The sequence below is a fragment of the Balearica regulorum genome, chromosome 5 (assembly GCF_011004875.1).
Source record: "Balearica regulorum gibbericeps isolate bBalReg1 chromosome 5, bBalReg1.pri, whole genome shotgun sequence".
NCBI lineage: Eukaryota > Metazoa > Chordata > Aves > Gruiformes > Gruidae > Balearica > Balearica regulorum.
The window spans coordinates 42,039,899-42,059,169 of record NC_046188.1 but is presented as its reverse complement, the minus strand read 5'-3'; the positions used below and the strand labels follow the sequence as shown (position 1 = coordinate 42,059,169).

General features: G+C 41.1%; 1 protein-coding gene across 5 annotated transcripts in view; it reads right to left on the bottom strand.

The window, feature by feature from the left end:
- RPAP1 (RNA polymerase II associated protein 1) overlaps positions 1-19,271 on the bottom strand; it is a 45,382-nt gene that overhangs the window by 17,993 nt on the left and 8,118 nt on the right. For all 5 annotated transcript variants that reach the window (XM_075754445.1, XM_075754446.1, XM_075754448.1 and 2 more), the window contains exons 5-15: positions 18,859-19,039; positions 16,628-16,804; positions 12,909-13,115; positions 9,246-9,361; positions 8,731-8,829; positions 8,165-8,266; positions 7,222-7,389; positions 4,973-5,155; positions 3,262-3,396; positions 2,903-3,082; positions 733-890 (exon numbers count right to left, since the gene is read on the bottom strand). In XM_075754445.1, the coding sequence (XP_075610560.1) occupies positions 733-890; positions 2,903-3,082; positions 3,262-3,396; positions 4,973-5,155; positions 7,222-7,389; positions 8,165-8,266; positions 8,731-8,829; positions 9,246-9,361; positions 12,909-13,115; positions 16,628-16,804; positions 18,859-19,039 (1,706 nt within the window). The remainder of the gene's footprint in view (positions 1-732; positions 891-2,902; positions 3,083-3,261; positions 3,397-4,972; positions 5,156-7,221; positions 7,390-8,164; positions 8,267-8,730; positions 8,830-9,245; positions 9,362-12,908; positions 13,116-16,627; positions 16,805-18,858; positions 19,040-19,271) is intronic.

Here is a 19,271-nt window from a genome sequence, read left to right as displayed (position 1 = left end):
TTATTTAGAGTGCTAAAAAATTATATACAGTTTTTATTCTTTATTAACCAATATGTCTGACAGGGCTGGAGAACACAAAATGCTGTTGTGGAGAGAGAATCTTCATTCTGAAACTTAATACTGGCCTTCTCTTTTACTCCTCTTTTCAGAGCAACTCCATAGCCATCTCTCTGCTTCCAAGTCAGTGTAATAACAGGAAGAATGCTTGAGGTACGTCAGACTTATCCCAGTACAGACCTTGATGGTCAAGCACTAGAACTTGTACTGAACTGAAAGTTGATGCAGCATGCAGAGTTTGTCTGCATCAGTCTGCCTCACTTAGCATGGATGCTGGTGACTGCTGCCCACAGACTGCCTTTTGGTCATCAGATTCAATCCTAGGTGTGCTGCAAACTACACATCTTGATGTCACACAAGCACAGATTATTCATGCCTTCAAGGGGAAAAAGATGCAGCCCTAAAAAGTTAGAGTGATCTCCCACAGTACAGAGGAGAACCAACAAAATACCAGTGCTTAAACACAGGCGATAAAGAACAACCAGAGAAAATATAATATTCAACACAAATACCTTTAGAAACTGTTTTACTGCAGGAGGCCAGAGAAAGGGAGATAAGACTCCCTGAAGGGACTAGAGACTCAGCCTGGAGATGCCTACATTTACCCCTCTGGAACAGGATGTCCATTTTCTCTGTTGTGCCCTCCACCACCATTTCTCCAGCTTTGGACTGTACCTGTAGAGATCACAGGCCTGACCATAGCCAGCTGCCACAGCCCACAACCGGAAGGCTTCGGTGCTTAGCCTGATGGCTTCTTCCCTTGGCAGAAGCAGATCCAGCGGGTCTTCAGCTATAAATCGACTTAACCGACTTTTCATTTCAAATTTGTTAAGCTGTAAAACAAACAAACAAGAACAAACAACAAAAAAGCCAAAGGGATAAGAGACAACAGTTGCATACATCATTACCTCATTACTCTGATATACCAAAAGAGCTGCAGATTTCAGTTCAGCTCATTCTAAACTCCTCTTGCATTGTTCAAATCTGTCTTTATCTTGTGTAATCTTAAGGAGCGTATTAAAAAGGATCAATAAATGGTCGATGGCTATTAAGAGAGAATTATTCCTGAAGGGATGCCTAGATGTTACCTAATCCATTCCTAACACAAATTAATTACACCTAAATAATTCCTGACGGAGGTTCATCATCCACACACACTCTTGTTTTGGATGCTCTCTGCAGCATTTAACTGATTTTTAAAGAAGGATAATTATATATATTTTTAAGTAGTCATAAATAGAATTCTATTAGTCAAGATTACGTGTAAAGATATATCTTACGTAAAACACTGTGTACAAAAGTACTGAATTGATGCCAACATTCTTTTTGGAAGGTCACACTAAATGGCTTTCAGAGGTTCTACAACCTAAATCTTTCTATGACTGTGTTTATTTCACAAAAAGGTTACCTCCTGCCTATTACTTTTATAAGATTATAGAATTTTGATGCCTTGGAAATGTTCTGAGGTTATTTTAGTATTGAATTAAGCATGACATGACTCATTTGCAGCTCTCTAGAAATAATTTTTATCCTCCCCAACAACTGGGTATTTTTGCTTAACCAGAAAAAAGAGAAGCTCTTTCCTTCTCCCACACATACAAAAGCTTGTGTGTGCTCTGTCTAAACAAATGAGATAACAATGTCTTTTTCACAACTCAAGGACATATTATAGATAATTTAAAATTCAAATGCTTTGGAGACATCTTGTAGGGAAATCAATGCACACCAGCAAGAAAGCAAAGGAGCTGGTGAATCAAACTATGAATTCTGACACCCCTCCTACAGAACAGGGGGCAAAGTCAAATTTACTTTCAGAAGAGGAAGATGGAAGAATTTTTATTTTTTTTTAGCTAAAATAAATTCCTACATTGATGATTTGGATTTAGTTTTTTATTATCTTCCATTCCCATGTTCAAGTGCCTATACCAAGCCATACGGGAGTGCAACAGAACCAATTTCTGAGTGTCAGGAACTTTGCAAGCAATTTTTGCATGCCTTGAAACACCTGGATTACACAAAGCCTGAAATAAAATAAAAGTCAGAGATTTTCTATTATGTTCCTAGCACCACTTAACAGCCTTTAAATATCCCACTATCCATTATCAGCACATTATTCTATGTATTTTATAGCACAGGCTGGTGGTGTTCTGCTGATGTTAGCAATTTCCTGGGTGGCAATTTATTAGATGCTATTAACAATACTGAACCAAAACCCCTAAGAGGTGCTCGTTGCACTGTAACGGCTGCTGCTCTTGGTAGATGTTATGCTTTTATAGCACCAGTGTGATGACCTATATGAGTGAATTCAATTACCCCTGAAGTGGAAAACCTGTCCAGAAGTAGATAAGAGGGGTTGGAAATACTGATAAATGACCTTAGAGTTATTAAGACAAATGAATGGCAGGAAAGTTCAACCAGGGTTGTAAAATACAAGTATAGCGATTAAATCTCCGATTTACACAGTCCTAAGCTGCATATGACTGGAACATGGGACAGTACAGAGCATCACACACCAATGTGTGCTCTAAACATCTGGTGGCGAGTATCACTGAGCTGTGCTATGGGATTTTGCATAACTCCACTACATAAAGCCAAAAAAAAGCAGAGAAAAGCTTGAGACAGCTCTTCTACTGGTCCACAGCAGAAGGCATCATTATTATGATGCCGTCAACAATTCCTTCAAAACACACGTATGCACCTTCTTCACAATGATCATTTCAGCTTCAGCTCAGTGTCACCGCCAATTAATCCTCTATCTTTACTTAGAAAGTAAGGCACTTCACTAAGAAAGTAAGAGAACAAAGGCCTTTGCAATCAGAAAACCTCTCTTCTGAGAATCACTCACCAGCCTGGCTGTTGCATTTCGGCCTCCAGATGCCAATACTCTGATGAACTTCATAGCAGCGGCACAAGCAACTCCATGGAGGCTGGTGAGTAAATGCCCTGGTTCAGCCACTTTGGGATCCCACTGAGTAGGGAGAAATTCCCTTACAATGGTGTCAATCAACCGAGGACAGTCAAGCAGCTGCAGAGAAACAGCAGGCAGCACAAATAACTACAGGTATGCAATTATACAGACATGCAGAAGACATGCAAAACACGCAAGTTTGTCTAATCTCCTTGCCATAAATTTACCTGCCTCTTTCTTCCCTTTTTCAAACCTTTCTCTACCATTCCGGAGCTTCTGTACAATGGGAGATTTACCTGGCTGCATGCTTCAGAGGAGTGCCTTGCTATGTGGGTGAGGATGTGCAGTATATCCAGGACTACTGTTGGAACAGGTCGTACCACCTCCAGGATGTACCTCAGCCGGTGCTGGATCCGTGTCTTCAAAAGTCCCTGAAAAACAAAAAAAAATTTAAAAAATTCCATTATGGTCTTAACAATTGCTCTCTGAACTGCAGTTGCTGGAAGACAAAAGCAGATTCAACTACGTCTTCTGCAGAGAGAAGTTTTTTAAATTACCAGTGGGGAAACAAAGAGATAAGTTTCTGCAGATCTGGCAGTACACTAGCAAATGTTAGCTCAAGAGAGCAGGAACAACTGAACTTCTGCTCTAAGTCAGACCTCTGGTGGGGTTTGGATACTTGTGTTTTCCAGAGTACGAAACTGCAAGTAACGGGGAACAGGAAAACAACCTTCCTGATAAAGGACTACTAAAACCTAATGTGGCTGACAAGGGTCCGCACGCTCCTTGACTCCTTTTGGCTAGACACCACCTCCATCTAATGCAGCACTCTGTCTGATAGTACCTGTTACGTCAGAGAAAGCTGACAGAAGCAGAGAACAGACATCAATCCTATTTTGCAGTAGGAAAAGAGAGATGCAGAGATGTCATTTTTATTTTATGGTTCACAAAGCAGAAGACCATGATCAGTGGTGGTGCTAGGAAACAAATCTTCAGTTTAAGTGACACCGTTATGCATTCCTAGTTCTAGGAAAAGGCAACTTTTCCTAGAGAAAATCATGAGAACTTTATCCAAAATATCTTCTGAGTCTGGGACACCTGAACAAGTTAAATCCATTATGCTAAACCACGCAACAGTTTCCAGAATCACAAACTGATCTCATCTCTTCTGTCTACTTTTGTTAAGCTTTTTAAACAGTGTCACCTAGGAGAACACATGTGAAATCATGAAGCCTCTAAACGGGACCAGATGCCCAAGTCCAGTAATTCATTTTCCCAGTGAGGCTTTTAACCAAGTGCCATTCAAACACAGGCTCAAGCACATAGACTAAGTGATGTGATCACAAGTTTTAACAATTGCAGCGAGGCAAGAGAGTTGCATTGGCTCCACCAAGGTTGGGTTTGAGATAACAAAGACTGCTATTTTTAGATCTCCTATCAGGAATGTGGGATTAAGCTTACATATGTGAGGACTTCCTTCCAAATGCTGTAATTATTTATCAGAGAAATGCAAATATGAAGAATGAAACTGGGGAAATGCTTGGCAGCCACCTTATGTCAAATACAAAAAGAATGTCATTGTACAAACTTCACTAGTTCTGAAATATCTAGCTGTACTGCTCATGTTTAACTTTACAAAAGTGCATATAGACACTTTAACAGTGACTTTTCACTTTTAACTCAGGTAAGTGAGATTGAAAATCATGTCTGTATGCAGTCTTTCAGCAAGTCTTACAAGGTCATCAGTGTGCTTGTTGCCAGTTTCCCTGGAGGAAGTTAGAGATACTTAATGATACTGAAATCACACAGGTCAAGTCTCAAAATTTTAGAGATCAATAACATGATACATGACATAAACATAACATCCAACAGCCAGGGAAGAGTTCTGATTCTTGTTCAGAACGTTCTTAATAGCATACACAGGAGGGCAGACATTTCATCAGCACAGATAGCCACTGTGCAGAGCCTATTTTCCTAAGAAGATTTCAGGTCTAGCTCTGTGCTTACCTTTACAACATCATATCGGGCCACATCTGGATCTGGCTTGTTTTCATCCTTTATTTTTTTATCTTGAGACTTCTCTGTTCCGTTTAACTCTTCCTCTTCTTCCTCTTCTTCCTCCTCACTGTTGGGGACAAAGGGGAATGCAGCCATCCCTTGGTACCATGAGAAAGTCCAATCAAGATATTTCTATAAGGAGAGTAAAAGCACATAAAATAAAATTCTCACCAAGAAATCATGGAAGACAAAAAATTATTGATTCCCACCTAACCCCAGGAAAACAGGAGTAGAAGAAAGGGTGTTCTAAACACGTACAAGTAGAATGCAATGCTTTCTCAGGGAAGTGATTTTAACCTATGATCCACACACTTGGGAAACCATGAAAAGCAATTACTGTGAGGTGAATTAAATTCACTACGCAGGTAACAGAAATGCAGCTTAATTGAAAAAAAGTTTAAGATAAAAATAAATTAATAAACCACCAAGGCTGTAGAAGTTAAACTGAAATTTGGCATTTATTGGCTCTATTCCCGTTTCTGGGCCTGTGTGGAACTTGAGTCGCAAATAATACAGAATGATCATGTAAAAATTGGTATGTTAAAATAAAGACTGCCTGGTGTATGTGTTAATGTTTGTTTGAACATCCCTCAGCTTCAGCAAATAAAAAAACCCCTTTTTTTGTTCATAGCTAATGACCATCAGCTACCACATCAGTCTTGCTACCATAAGCACCAAGGAAGTACAAGTTATCAACAGATATTAAAAAAAAAAAAAAAGCAATGTTAAATAAAGTTGGTGAGTGAATGGCATGGTCAGAAGAGGCAAAGAGGCCTGACTTTAGGGGATGAAGCTATGAGTCCATCTGGAATACAGAGTTTGGGATGAGAGCCTTCCTTCCACCAAGAGAAGGAAAAGCACAAGACAGAGTATCTGGGTCTTCTAAGGAAACAAAGAGAAAGGTGCTTTCTTCCCATAGCCATTGATGAACGAACAAAACCTTCAGACAGCATGATTTTTGTGTGTGTTGATCTTCTGTGTTGAGGGCAGGGATAATTCCTGTTTGTCTTACAAATCCTGGAGCAAAAGGCCAGACTTCCAGCCCTGTCCCTTCCTCAAGAAACCTTTTGAAACTCAGCACCATGAGTCTCTAGGAAGGACCATCACAAAAGAGAAAATATACTGACACAGCACTTGCAGTGCTGCTTTTGACATCAAGAGGGTCAGCAATCTCCACTTACACAAGACATCACACAACAAGCTTTGATCTGAGAATTCGAACACTGCAAAGAGTTATAAACCAGAGTAAGATTAGAAGAAAGAAAAGCACATTAAGAAGGTGATTCATAGCATTAACTACCCACCATGGGTGGGCAGGACTCATCTAGCAGAACACCATTAGACTTATAGCTTAAAGGAGCAAGATTTGGAAAAACCTACCCAGGCCTTCATTTCTCTTGCCTCCCCACTAGAGATAGCTCTAAAGGCCTGGGAGAAGTTGCAGGGGTCTTCCTGAGATTTACCCACCCTTCTCTATCACCAACCCCTTTGCAGTCTGACACAGGAGCAGCTGTCGTGGAAGGAACTTGAAACACAGCACACAGCATGCTTTGCCTACAAGGGACTGCTTCTGTCAAACCAGGAAGACATCTTAATCTTGCTGCTCAGGGCTCTCTCGTATCTCTGAGCACCCAAAAGAAGTTTCAACCTTCTAACAGGAGAAAAAGCATCAAGGAGAAAATTGATATGTGAGAAGGCAAAATTAGGTATTTATCAGTGCAAGATAAGCACATGAGGACAGCAGAAAATGGACAATGAGAGAAAAAGAAAACAGCATCATTATGAGGCATAAGGGAAGGCAGGGGGAATATTTAATCTGTGCAGAAGCAGGAAAACTACAAAGCAAGAAGCTAACAGCACAAGAGACCGTATTAAGAAAACTAAATTGTACACATATATATTAGTAGTGGCCTGATCTAGATTGTAAAGATGTCAAAAGCAGGAGAACCTCAGCAGGTTGTGCTGAATTTAATCACGGGGCAGAGCCAATTCAAACAGGAGAACAGATGTCTGAATCTCCCAAACTGGGATAACACACTCCCTTGTCTGTCCCAAAGCACAGCAATGGCATTCTACTGACCATTAAGCTAACTCATCCAGCAAGTCTTTGTTCAAGCTACTTACCATGTCTTCTCATTCTGATTTCTGTAAAATAGCTCAGCATGAAATCAAACCCAGGCACTTAATGACTGTCTCACCTCATCATCAAGGGACACCAGCAGAGCCCGGAGAGCGCCAACAGATGCAGCCATGACATTATCCACTGCATCATCCAGTGAGAAGCGCAGCAAGAAGAGAAACCCAGCATCAAGCAGCAGGTGCAGAACACTGCCCTTCAAGGAAGAAGCAAACTCTCCAGCCCTGGCCTGAAAGTATGCCACACAAAGCCGGTGTTAAAGATGTCTCATCTCAACTGGGCACATCTCAACATTCTGCGTGTTTGCCTCTTCCCGTTTCTACCATAAAACGGCTAATCAATGCGAAGGGGATTTTTCCCTTTATTTTCCCCTCCCTTTATTCTACAGAGGTGTGCAACTCTAGTTCTTTAATGCAAGGAAACCTTTCTTTCTAAAGTCTGGACCCGTCTTCTGACTTCACCCTGTTCTGCTCCATCATTCTTCTCAAAACCACACCATTTCTTCTTCTCTGCCTCCACTGCTGTTGGAGGGGAGGTTATCACTTCCCTTAAGAGTTAGATGGAAATGTGCACAGAAGTAAATACCCATTTCGCTTTATGCTATTGGCACATCACTCTACAAGTAGGCTGGTTCATTCTCACCTCCTACAGAACAAGCACATCATGAATGTGGCTCAGACAACAGGAGTGAAAGGGTCATTGCCAAGGATAGGTTTGTCACAAAAGTAACACCAAAAAATAACTTGTGTCCAAAGCAACAACAGAACTGCTGCTGAACAACACTTGGAAGCATCTCCCTCCAGATAAACCTGAAACTCAGTTTATGTCCCAACACTTAACTTTTCTAACAGTAAGGAGATCTGCAGTTGAAAAATAATGCCCTGCAGGTGAGTTCGTTCACCTTCATTGAATAGTAGAAAGCAAACAACTAGTACCAGAGAATCTGGGCCCTAATCCACCGGAAATTTGAATTATAGGGAGGAATTCCACGGAAAGTGACTTACCTTTTGAACAATATGACCCAAGACCTGTAGAGCCAGTGTCCTCTGTTGAATAACTTGGCTGCGAGACAAATGAAAGAGCTCCTGGAGAGAATAACCAGCCCTCTAAAGGGAGAAAACAAAACAAAACCAAAAATCACAACCTCGGCTGTAGATAAATAAACAGGCCCCTTAAAGTAAGATTAACTGTAAAATACTACATAACAGGAGATAAACTGCAATGCACTGTTGTTTGCGGCTTTGTGGCAATTACAAAAGAGAGAGATTCTAATTATTGATGCGACAGGAGAAAACTGAACTTCTTAAGAGAGGGATGTATGTGAACCTTTTTCCAACATCACAGATCCTTAATGGCATTAAAGGGAAAAAGTATTAATAGAGTTTTCTGAAAGTAAAGCAGTTAATGCATAGAGACCTACTTCTCTTCAGGAACTTGTTTCTAAAGAAAAATCACCCATCCACACTTTCTGAAGGTTTTTGTTATTGAAAAGCCTCAGCACAAAAGGAATCTGCCAAATCAAAGACAGAAAACAGAAACGGGCGTGCCCTTTCTACTACATTACACCTACCTCTGCCTCTTCTCCGTGGTGATGCAGGCCTAGATGTGTCGGTAAATCAGCATCTACAGGAATCAATTCTCCTTTTAAACTGAATCGAGCTTGCATTCCCTAAAATAAAAGGGTGGAGGGAGATGAAGATTATTTCTATTGCCTTCCACTCCATTCATCACTTAAAATACCACTTCTTACATCAACTGCTGAAAGGTGACAGTTCAAAAATGCCCAAATCAGGCCTCACATTCTTAAAAAAATGTACTCTCCTCTTTCCCTTTTTTCTTAGCTTTCAGACCTGCTACATTCCAGATTACAGTTGCTAGACTCTCGCTTCCCAGCCCTCTTGAGCACTACAGACTGAATTGACCACGTATCATCCCACCTCGTGGGAGAAACTGAGGAATCTTTCAGTCTGATGAAATCTGACAAGTTGAGTAACCAGAGGACTAGTTTTTGAAGCCTTCAAAACTTCCTGCTGAGAAGCATGATCCAGACACAAACATGAAAAACACCAGTTTCTGCATTCAAACCTTTTTGGTTTTCTTCTGCCGGGGTGAGGGCAAATCCTTCATCCATTCCAGCTTCTCAAACTCCACATTGTCCATGTGAATCCATTCCTTCTTGGGCTTCACAGGCAGATCATCATCTTTGCAGGGAGGAAAAATGGCAGTCTTACCTTCCAAGGCAGGGACGAAGAAAATACTATTCCCTCTTTGCCAACCTAGTTGGCTTAAAGACTGCATCAAATATAGGATTCATGTAAAATAAGAAGAAAACAATTTTCAAACTGACTTGTTGGCTGATGCATAAACATCAAAGGTTTAAAGCTGTTTTCATCTTTCATGAGAGCTAGAAGAGGAAGTAAACAGCACTGTAATGAAATTCACAGACAAGGCTAATTTGGGAGAAGTTGAACAGAAGTCAGGACACAAATAAGGCAAGTGATCAGAACCAGGGCAGAAAAATAGTATCAGCCCTACTTTTGAGAAAGCAAACTAATATCATTCAAGGAGGGGGATGTTAGAGGAGATGTGAAATGATTCAAAAGTATTAATGCAGAGAAGTCCATGCAAATTACTGGAAGCCAGTGTGATTTCAGCCTAGATACACCGGAGAGAGCATAAACACTACTATTCGTGCTTTTGTCACGTTTGCTATGATGCTCTTCATTCTGTGTCCCTCCTCTGAAGACTTGAGATCAGCTTGGGAAGAAAAGATCAAAACAGCTGAAAATTTACACAGCTTGCCTGAGAAACAGCTCAGTGGGGAAACTGGACAGTTGAACAAGAATTTCAAAGATGCAAGTACTAAAGGAAGAAATAACTGATTTAACTTTATAAAGAGCTTTGACTAGAAGAATTTGAGAAACAGGACATTTATGCCTGACATCACAAGAGTTGCCCTAGGAAAGGGAAAGATCAGGATGTGGAAGAATCTCACAAGTGAAGGAGAGATGTAACTGGAAATGATCTGAACACTATGAAAGGTAATGCTTTGCTACTAGGATGCTATCCCATACCATCATGAGAAGAGATGAGTGAAGAAGTCTTTGCTATCTCAAGAGAAATCACACATCAGGACAGGAACAGCCAAGTCTGAGGACATGAAAAGCAGCAGCATCACTCCTGCTGGAGCAGCCCAGAACTCATTTGCATTGCAGCTATTAATCCTAGCACTCTGGTCTTCTCTTGCAAGGAACAATGAGTCCCACTGAGATGATCTTCTTCCATCAGATCTTTTCCTGCTGATAACTGACCCGAAACCGAACCTTTTACTTTCCTCCAATTAGCAGATAAACTTTCAGGAAGGGCACTCATTCTTTCTAGGACGAAGCTTCACCCTTATGATCAATGTGGTATTGAGTCAGGCAAGGAACCAAGCACAGTTATTTTCCCCAGCCAGAAAGCTGTTCCACAGAATTTCTGCCAAAGGCTCAGCACACATTTTAATTGAAGACAAGGAAAAAGCATCTGAAATGTAAGAAAGTGGAATGTTTGTGGGTGGTAGGTGCAAAACTAGAGGAAATAAAATCAGCAGAAAAATGAAATCTATTGACATTCGTAGTTCAACAAATTGTTTTCTCCTTTTCCATTAATCACTAAATTGATAGGGTTGAGTTAATCATTCTATGAATAGGATTACGCATATTCCCACCAGCTCTTAGTATTATGATCTTGTCAACAAGAAAAGACAGATACATTCCAAGGCATTCAGCAGATTGTTCAGTTACTGAGAAATCCCTTTACAGAAACAAAAGCTGACAGTGTGAATGCAACATTTGTACTGAACTTTTTCAGACTTGGGTTATATTAAAGGCTACCACCCAACCTCTTCCCTTTCTGCTTTGCTTCCCCTTTTGTCTTCATGCCAGAATTTACTTTTCCATTTGATAAGATTACATGTTACTGGATGAAGGCTTTACCATCTTGTTTATTAGAAACGGTAGCCTTTTATCTCATTAGAGAGGCAGGTTTGGCTTTTGAGCAATCGCATTGCTTTGTGTCATCACCCTCTCCCTGGGAAAATTCAGAATGACCATTTCTGCTGGATTATTCATGAGAAGTTGACTTCTGAGCATAAACAGATGCAAAATCCCAACACGAAGTGCTAATGTCAAATTAATATTTTACATGTCCTGTTGGCCAAGATGGGCTGCAGGCATAAACTCAGGTGCTGGAAAGGCTTCCCTTGGTTTTATAACTGTTTTCCAGTTGATCCTTTCTTTGTTATTTCAAATATCCTGAGAAAACTCCTCTTCTCCTTTCCTGTGCAGTCTTCCATGGGAAGCAAAAGATGTTGTCAGCACACAATGCTCTGAACACTGAGCTATTCCCAAGAGCACTACTACAATCTTGTTCAGTCTTTACAGGCTGAACAACCTGCTTCTATTGCTGCTAGGTGAGTAAAAGAATGTCACTTAATCTGGTGCTACTTGTGCACTCAATCATTCTGGAACTAAAAAGAACTAAAAATAGTCCATTTGATTAAGACAGATTCATGGAAAACTAAAACTTGGGGAGAAACAGCAAAAGGACCGTTCAGTGAAGTGTTTTCCTCAATAAGAGGCTAATCAGCTTTGCTTCTCCTGCACACGTACACACGCATACACTCACAGACTCATCCCTCTCATCAAGAAAATGGTAAACGGTTGTTATCTCTTGCAAACACCAAGCTGAAATCCATGAGTGATTCAGAGACCTCTTTAATCAGTCTGCATGTTGCACTGGGACACAAAGAATGCATCAGAAGAGAGGATCAAGAGATGGAAACAGCCAAAAATTGACATGACATTGGGGGGAGAAGCATGGAGAGACATACTATAAACAAAAGTGTGGAATGGGAGCCTAAAATCACAACAGAGAAAAAGAAATGGCTAAATAAAAGCCACAACAAAGAAAGCAACAATAAGAGCAGAAGCTTAATGGGAAAACACTTCTCTTCTCTGCCATGAGAATACATGGGTTGCTCTAGCTGCTGGGTATAAAGCAGCTTTCTCCTCATACAGGCATATATTGAGTATTAAAGAGTTCTGTTCTAAGAAGCAACAGCTCTGTACAACTCTTCCAAATAAGCAGAAGAACATTCTAACTTGAATATTTCCCTCCATCCACAGCACAAAAAGAACTGTATCCCATGGAAATCAAGCCACAGAGTGCAGCCATTGGGATAAATTCTTTCATTGCATCACATGAGCAATTTCCATGAAGTAAGATTGACTGTCATCTCCATGCTATCCTGGGAGCAAATCACTAACTCTGACCTACCCAACTCCCTCTTGCCCCCAACCGATCCCAGTTAAAAGACATTATTCAAGCAGCAGCTGAATCTCACTGCCACACACTTCTGTTTCCCTGTTCATACGACTGAAGAGAAAAACAATGATACCTACTGTTTAAAACTCATTTTCCCTTCACAGACCTCAGAACAAATTTCAGAAACAAAGCAAGATCTCCCACTGAATAGCTCACCTCCGTTACATAGTGTATTACCTGTCTAACCTATGGAGCCCAACTAGAAATAAGAGAGATGTTCTTTCTTGAACCCAAAATAGATGTATTTTTTAAGTATCATGATAAAATTCTGAGCTGGATAACTAACAAAGTGCCACATCAATCCAATCTGGATTGCTGCAAACACCATACAAACCTTATGTTTATGTTTAGAACATTAACAATATGCACTTTGTTTCTTACCTGTCACTTCTATCTTCATATTTTCTTCCTTCCTTACAGATTCTTCCAGACTCGCCTCCTGCATGGAAAGAGATGATCCTACACCATGCTGAGCCATAGGCAGAGATTCCACAAACTCCTCCACTCTGTTCTGTTCCATTTTTAATTCCCTTTTCTGGCCTTCATTGCCACCACGTCGTGACTTTAAGAAAGCAACTAAACTGGAATCTGCAAGTATTGACAAAGAGACAGACAGAGAAGTGACAGAAAACCTCGAAATAGTTGATATGCCTATAGCTCCTGCTATTTATGGTTTTGCCCTCTTCTTCTGTACCATCACTTCTTTTCAAACTGAGGCACTTAACTGCTTTATGACCTCCTGAGCACATAAGCTTGGTACAACTGACTGGTGAGGCAACACCAGAGAAAGAGCTGATAAATGTCTTTCAATGTAAAGCAACCACAAAAATTCCAGTTATTCTCCCAGCTTACAAATAAAAAGATAATTGTTTCTTTCCCCCTCACTGCCACTGAAAAGGCACATCCAAACAAGATTATTCATTGTGGAAAGAATTCTGGTCTGTGATTTATGAGAGGAACCCAGGTCTGACAGTTTGTCTACCCTGCCTGTGGACTGCTCAGTGGCCTCAGTCTGAATGCTACAAAGAATACACAGAACAGACACTACAAAAAGAATTACCTGCTTGTTGTGGTTTAACCCAGCAGGCAGCTAAACACCACACAGCCATTTGCTCACTCCCCGCCCCCACCAAGCAGGATCAGGGAGAGAACCAAGGAAAAAAACTAAAACTCGTGGGTTGAGATAAAGACAGTTTAATGGGACAGCCAAGAAAGAGAAAATACAACTAATACTACTAAATACACAAACCAGGTGATGCACAATACAATTGCTTACCACCTGCTGACCAATGCCCAGCCCATTCCCGAGCAGTGACTGCCCACCCAGCCAACTCCCTCCAGTTATATGCTGAGCATGACATCACATAGTATGGAATACCCCTTTGGACAGCTTGGGTCAGCTATCCTGGCTGTGTCCCCTCCCAGTTTCTTGTGCATCTCCAGCCTTCCTGCTGGCAGGGAGTGAGAAGCCGAAAAGTCCTCAACTTAGTATAAGCACTACTGTAAGCGCTACTTAACAACAACTAAAATATCAGTGTGTTATCAAAATTATTCTCATACTAAATCTGAAACACAGCACTATACCAGCTAGTAGGAAGAAAATTATTCCAGACGAAACCAGGACACTGCTCTTTACTGAATTGCACTAGAGCTGCAGTGCATGGTCTAGATACTATGTTAGGAGAAGGAGTTCTGATTTGCTCTGAACTGACTCCCCATCCCGAGTGTAAGTTATGGTCTGACACCATCCAGAAAACAGACGTGGCCATTCTCTTCATGCTTTGGAGGAGAAGAGGAACATTTGGGAGATCGGGGTGTTCTGAAGGTCAGATAATATTCCTATGGCTCTAAAATAGGAAAATGTCAGAAGATCACCATTTTACCTTCAGATCTGCTACAGATATCCCACATCATTTTTGATGGAGCACACTTTCTCTCTGAATGCTCTTCATCTAGAAAATGGTGTTGAGATGCTTATGCCAGAGGCGAACAGTAGGAGCCTGTGCATTGTGCCTCTAAAAGGTATATAGTCCAATAAGCAGCATCAGAGATGTATAAAGTAATAGAATACAACACCTATGTTGGTTATTTATTCTTTGGAGGACAAAGGACAAGCAATTCAGAAATGCTCTGTACCTGAAAGAAGTCATCCCAAAAAGGAAACAAATCCCACGTCTCTGAAACAGTTCAAAGAGGATGCAGGGATCTATCCCACACTTGTGATTGCTGCATAGTCTCCTCACGATGCAGTTTAAGCTGCCCTTGGCAAGGAAGAGGCATTCAGCCCAGTCTCATTAAAGCATGCATATTTTTTCCTGAATGCAAGCAGAGCTCTCACTTTCTCATACCTCACTGTATGCAGCAAGGAAAAGACTGTATTTATTATTTCATCATTTCACACAAACAGTGACAAACAAGTCACTGATTATGTCAATCTGTGCACAGTATGTCAGAAAGTAAGCCTGCTTCTGCCCAGAGTCTCCATGGGCAAAAACAAAACAGTATCAACAAGACGACCCTGAAGACACTGCCCAGCATGGAATTACCTATGCATCCTCATACTCCACACCATGGAATTTCATCTGCTTTACAACTAAGAGGTAATTCAGAGACTGGGCAGCATTAAAGACCCACAAATTATTCACACTCCCTGAATATGGAGAAAATGTCTCTTTAATCCACATCTCTGTGCCTGTCCAGTTCCCAAGTTCATCTGTAACCCAGCAATTCATTTTAGGAGTTGCTTGCTTCATTGTACATAATTCCATAACCACAGATATTTTGGGAATGCCAAAATTACTCCCAGTTTCCTTAAGGCCTCAAAGACTGAAAAATCTACAATTTTAACCCAATAGAGCGTATAAACAAATACATTATTTTAGAAAATAATTTACTGTTAAAAATACTTAAAATACATCCTATTCTTTTTAAACTCCCTAAGTATTCACTTCGCTAATATCCCAAAGGACGGAGTGGTGGGGACAAGGAGCAAAGATCACACATCAGTCACAAGAAGAATGGGCATAAACAAGATATTTTTCATACACATGCCGCTGTTATAAGCAGTGAGGTTAAAAAAAAATATTCACCTCAGGTAGTCTGGAGACCTCAGCTCTCTGAATGAAGGATGTACTTAAACATTCTGTCTGCAATTATTTTGCACAGCTCTTTTGCCACCTTTCCGGTTATACTCATGCTGCTTGCAATGAAGTCAAGATCATTAACATGATCTTTAAGCTAAACCTACAAGAGACTTACGCATCTAAAATGCTACTCACACCTAAATTTGATGCTAGAGAATCTGAAATTATGAGAATTTCAAAAACCCTTGTCTGCCACCTACATCTGTACGTCTGCTCTCTTGAGCACACAAAAATCACTGAAACTAACACCAGCAAGTTTTATCATGCCCTAGATCACACTAAGTCTTATCAAACACACCACACTCAGTGTTGTCCCCCATCTTGTCATCAGCTGTCAGTGACAGGTATTCCCAGAGCACCACTGTGGACAGGGTTCCAAACCAGAGACCAGACCCCTGCCAGAACGCCTGCACCCAAGAGCCAGATAATTAAAACACTTTTTCAAGACGTTCAAGACTAGTTATAAGTTCTTCTGCTCTACCAAGTACAGATTTGAATTGAAATCTCCCACATGCCCACAGATCACCCCTATCTGGGTACTGACAGTTCTGGCCCAAGTCTTAGGTATTTTGGAGGGGAAGCTTTCTCTCACCTCAGCATTGCTACGACCATCCTAAGATTAGCTTTGCTTTCTTATCTGCCACAGAGAATTACATTTTAGGACCTCAATACATGTATATGTAACCAAGAGCACAGACCATCTTATCCCAAAGCAAAGGGAAGATGAGACAGACTTAAGCTAAGCCCCCTCTCACCGAGGAATAAGCGCTCTAACTCCTTCACACTTAATTCTTACTCACAAACTACTGACATGACATGGAAGTTAGATTATCCACATATGCAATGAGCAGGAATCCCAAACTCCCATCTTTGATCTGAGAATTTGGTAAGACTTCAGGACATCCACACATTCAGTAAACTTCCACGTCTCTAGAATTCACCCTGGGAAGCACATACCCAGCTGAGCCAGAAGCTTTTCCTGCTCCTGCAGAATCTCTTCCTCAGACATGGACCGCAGCTTCTCCAAGTTCTCTTTGTGAATAGCTTGAGCTTCCTGCTCACTCTTTTGGCTTCCAAGACCCTCTCCCGTTATAAGACAAGGCCGCTGAGAGATCAGAAAGTCACCAGCTTTATCTGCAAGATCCAGCAGAAAAAACAGTGATTTAAGTGTCTATTGCATTATAAATGCATCTCAATTTTGTTATTACTAGGCTTGCTTTTTTTTTTTTTTAACCTTGGTAGCCAAGTTAAAATAGGAGTAAAGAAGTTTAGTGTAACTTCAAACAAAACTAAAATATTTGGGCTTTCATCCTATGTCACAACAAAATGTCATTTCCACCTTGTTTCTTTAGGAGTTTGGGGAGGGATGGAGGGAAAGAAATTTCGTTTCTTTAATGCAAAGCAACAGCAAGAAAAGGTAAACCGGAGCATAATTCACAATTGATGAGTGAGAGCATTCTTCCCAGTTAGTGACTATTAGATTCTTTCTCTGCCCAGACACACCTGAACCAACATTTGTATGTCAGCTGAGCCATGACCTAGTAAATATCAGCTGAGTGAGACAGAGAATTAAAATTATTAGGTAAACCAGTTTCTGAAGTGATACAGGATCCATTCTCAACACAAGCATGTTTACTTCTAACAATGTCCTGTATTCACCTTTAAGGGTTAAACGTCCTAGAAGTTCCATCAGGAGGGTATTTTTCCTACCCTGAACAAAAGCAAGTCCCCTTTATCACCCGATCTAAATCCTTTTTTAGGGGCTCATTTCATTTAACTCTAGCAGCAGGGCAACACACTCCTTAGGTCAGGGTGAGACCCCCCCCCCAAGTTGTCCTGTAGTCCACTATACAGGGACCTGATTTAGTGACTTTATTCCTTATGTTTTGTTCACATGCTCCATACAGTGACTTGGAACATCCCTAAGACCATAAACCACCCAAGCCTGAAAACATCGAACCGCCGTTCAAACAGCAGTAATGGCACTGATCATAATATCAGTAAGGTTTGATGTCATTTCCACAGCAGTTGTCTTACATATTGAGCAGAATGAGATGAGAAAACAGAGTGACCTGGTAAAAGATTCAGTAAGCTTCCCACCATCAGCAAGTAAGCTGAGGGTTAGCAGGCACAAACATTTTGTTACTACAAGAAACACCACTCTCCGTCTTCTCCTCTTGCTTCTAGTGATCCTGCCGCAACAATCTTGTTGAGGAGGCCAAGTCATTTTCTGATCGCTCTGTTGTGCTACTGCATTTTAGAAGCTTTCTATTTCAAGAGGATCACAGCTATAGGGCTGCTGTTATTTCCCTTTGAGATTTCTCAGACAGAAGTATGCATGCACAATTGTAACAGGATATACAGTAAGTACAGTATATTGACCTGGATGGTGGATTTGTGCACGCATAGCACAGCACGTCTAGGGGTTCTCTTAACAACTCTCTGACAGAGGTCTGGGGAGACAGAGACCTTAACCAAATGGCGATAACCCTCAAGTGATATCTGGCCTCTATTTCAACATGCAAAAGAGGTTGTCAGGGAAAAATCCAGACACACAGTCCTAAGCAAACAGGACTGCCCAAGACAGGGAAAAAGAAAAAAAAGCCTGGACATGCTGGTACCAGTTGAATTGGTTTCATCTTTCCTTGTCACATTGCTGTCAGACAAGTAACTGCTGGAGGTGGCACTGACTCATCAGCACTGCCTCGCAACATTCCTTATGGAGCAAAGCCACAGTCTCATAGCAGCAGATCTGGTGACGGAAGACTGAGCTTTCAGCTTCTAGGTAGGAGTGAGAACCTGCATCACAGTGGTCTCAAACACCTTCCTCAGACACAAGAAGAACTTTCTTCCTAAAATTGTGGAAATCAACAATGACACAAGAGAAACTTTGCATACAGCAAACAGAGAGGAAAAGGAGGACAAGAACCCTGAAAAATAAATCTATTTGGCCGTGTGTGAAGCACAAAGGAAATCAGTGAGAAAGCTAACCCAATTTTTAGAATGTTAATTTGGGTCTCAGACCACTTCAAATCCTTGTCACACTACAGACATTCCAAGTGACCTTGAGATTCCTAAACTGAGGACAACAGTGCTACTCAAAATTTAAAAATAAGGTGCACTAATGTTATGGTTACTAAGGCTATGTAAATAAAATAGGCTGCATAAGCAGAACCTTCTTCACTTACCAACCCTGATCCTGGGGACAGGTGCCCCTCCTGCTGATCCCTCAGGATCCAGGGCATCCGGAGCAGCTGATCTTATTTGCACACACTCAGCAGCAGAGGGAGTTGTTGCTGCCTTTTCGGCAGCTCTTCTCGCTGCCATCTTTTGTGCAAAGATGCTTTTTCTTCCAGATCCCACCTTCACCTGCAAAGAGGGAAGCCATGCGTCACCACTTTCCTCTCCAGACTCCCCCGCACACCTGCCACTAACAAATGTATAGATCTGATCCTAAAGACACCCTCAGATCAGACTTTGGGACATGACACAAAGAAGCTGCTAGCAGCCACCTGCCCTTTTCTGTGTGTATGCTATTCCTTTTTTAACACACAGTTCAACGCTAGGACAGAGAGACAAAAACATGAATATTTTTGCTACC